Below are 2,214 nucleotides of genomic sequence, written 5' to 3'. Positions count from 1 at the left end.
TGCCACCCAACCACAGCCAGCCACAGCCCACAGCGCCCAGGATGCCACCCAACCACAGCCATGCCCGCCACAGCCACGCCCGCCACAGCCCACAGCGGCCAGGATGCCACCCAACCACAGCCAGCCACACCCCACAGCGCCCAGGATGCCACCCAACCACAGCCAGCCACAGCCCACTGCGGCCAGGATGCCACCCAACCACAGTCAGCCACAGCCCACAGCGGCCAGGATGCCACCCAACCACAGCCAGCCACAGCCCACAGCCACGCCCGCCACAGCCCACAGCGGCCAGGATGCCACCCAACCACAGCCAGCCACAGCCACGCCCGCCATAGCCCACAGCGGCCAGGATGCCACCCAACCACAGCCAGCCACAGCCCACTGCGGCCAGGATGCCACCCAACCACAGCCAGCCACAGCCCACTGCGGCCAGGATGCCACCCAACCACAGCCAGCCACAGCCCACAGCGGCCAGGATGCCACCCAACCACAGTCAGCCACAGCCCACTGCGGCCAGGATGCCACCCAACCACAGCCAGCCACAGCCCACAGCGGCCAGGATGCCACCCAACCACAGCCAGCCACAGCCCACTGCGGCCAGGATGCCACCCAACCACAGTCAGCCACAGCCCACTGCGGCCAGGATGCCACCCAACCACAGCCAGCCACAGCCCACAGCGGCCAGGATGCCACCCAACCACAGCCATGCCCGCCACAGCCACGCCCGCCACAGCCCACAGCGGCCAGGATGCCACCCAACCACAGCCAGCCACAGCCCACTGCGGCCAGGATGCCACCCAACCACAGCCATGCCCGCCACAGCCACGCCCGCCACAGCCCACAGCGGCCAGGATGCCACCCAACCACAGCCAGCCACAGCCACGCCCGCCATAGCCCACAGCGGCCAGGATGCCACCCAACCACAGCCAGCCACAGCCCACTGCGGCCAGGATGCCACCCAACCACAGCCAGCCACAGCCCACTGCGGCCAGGATGCCACCCAACCACAGCCAGCCACAGCCCACAGCGGCCAGGATGCCACCCAACCACAGCCAGCCACAGCCCACTGCGGCCAGGATGCCACCCAACCACAGCCAACCACAGCCCACTGCAGCCAGGATGCCACCCAACCACAGTCAGCCACAGCCCACAGCGGCCAGGATGCCACCCAACCACAGCCAGCCACAGCCCACAGCGGCCAGGATGCCACCCAACCACAGCCAGCCACAGCCCACAGCGCCCAGGATGCCACCCAACCACAGCCATGCCCGCCACAGCCACGCCCGCCACAGCCCACAGCGGCCAGGATGCCACCCAACCACAGCCAGCCACACCCCACAGCGCCCAGGATGCCACCCAACCACAGCCAGCCACAGCCCACTGCGGCCAGGATGCCACCCAACCACAGTCAGCCACAGCCCACAGCGGCCAGGATGCCACCCAACCACAGCCAGCCACAGCCCACTGCGGCCAGGATGCCACCCAACCACAGCCAGCCACAGCCCACTGCGGCCAGGATGCCACCCAACCACAGCCAGCCACGCCCGCCACAGCCCACAGCGGCCAGGATGCCACCCAACCTACAGCCAGCCACAGCCCACAGCGCCCAGGATGCCACCCAACCTACAGCCAGCCACAGCCCACTGCGGCCAGGATGCCACCCAACCACAGCCAGCCACAGCCCACTGCGGCCAGGATGCCACCCAACCACAGCCAGCCACGCCCACAGCGGCCAGGATGCCACCCAACCACAGCCGGCAGCGTGTCTGAGTGCGGACAGCTCTGGTCTTGGCCAGTGCTGGACACAAGAGAAGCTGGCTGGTCACTGGTGGAAGGGTGGAGGGTGTCCAGGGCCGGAGCAGGGTGGGGGGCCGTCCCCTCCTCTGCTCCTCCACCCCACGGTCCTCATGGCCCATGGATCCAGTCTGAGGCGGGGGTCCCCAGGGTCTTCCTTGGGACCTCAGGTTCCTCTACAGCCAGGGTGTCAAGGCCGGGATGCCCAGTGAGAGTCTTGAGAGCCAGCCATGCAGCCCAGCGCCCTCACCGGCAGCGCCCCTCAGTGGGACACTTAGTGGGGCATGTAGGGGGCGCCCAGGGGTGATTGGGGGTGCTTGGGATGCTGGAGGGTGTCTGGGATGCTGGAGGGTGTCTGGGGTGCTGGAGGGTGTCTGGGGTGCTGGAGGGTGTCTGGGGTGCTGGAGGGTGTCTGGGGTG

General features: G+C 68.8%; 1 protein-coding gene across 1 annotated transcript; it reads left to right on the top strand.

The window, feature by feature from the left end:
- Positions 1-350: 350 nt before the first annotated feature.
- On the top strand, positions 351-2,006 carry LOC122121026 (extensin-like). Its single transcript, XM_042695253.1, has one exon. It carries the CDS (start codon positions 351-353, stop codon positions 2,004-2,006), a length of 1,656 nt encoding a protein of 551 aa, XP_042551187.1.
- The last annotated feature ends 208 nt before the right edge of the window (positions 2,007-2,214 follow it).

Source organism: Dipodomys spectabilis, unplaced genomic scaffold (genome assembly GCF_019054845.1).
Source record: "Dipodomys spectabilis isolate Male_0828 unplaced genomic scaffold, ASM1905484v1 ptg000179l, whole genome shotgun sequence".
Classification (NCBI taxonomy): domain Eukaryota; kingdom Metazoa; phylum Chordata; class Mammalia; order Rodentia; family Heteromyidae; genus Dipodomys; species Dipodomys spectabilis.
Note: the sequence above shows the minus strand (reverse complement) of the source record. Positions and strands in the feature narration are given on the sequence as shown.

Coding starts and splice junctions, on each gene's coding strand:
- LOC122121026 (XM_042695253.1), top strand. CDS start 351: ATGCCACCCAACCACAGCCAGCCACAGCCCACTGCGGCCAGGATGCCA.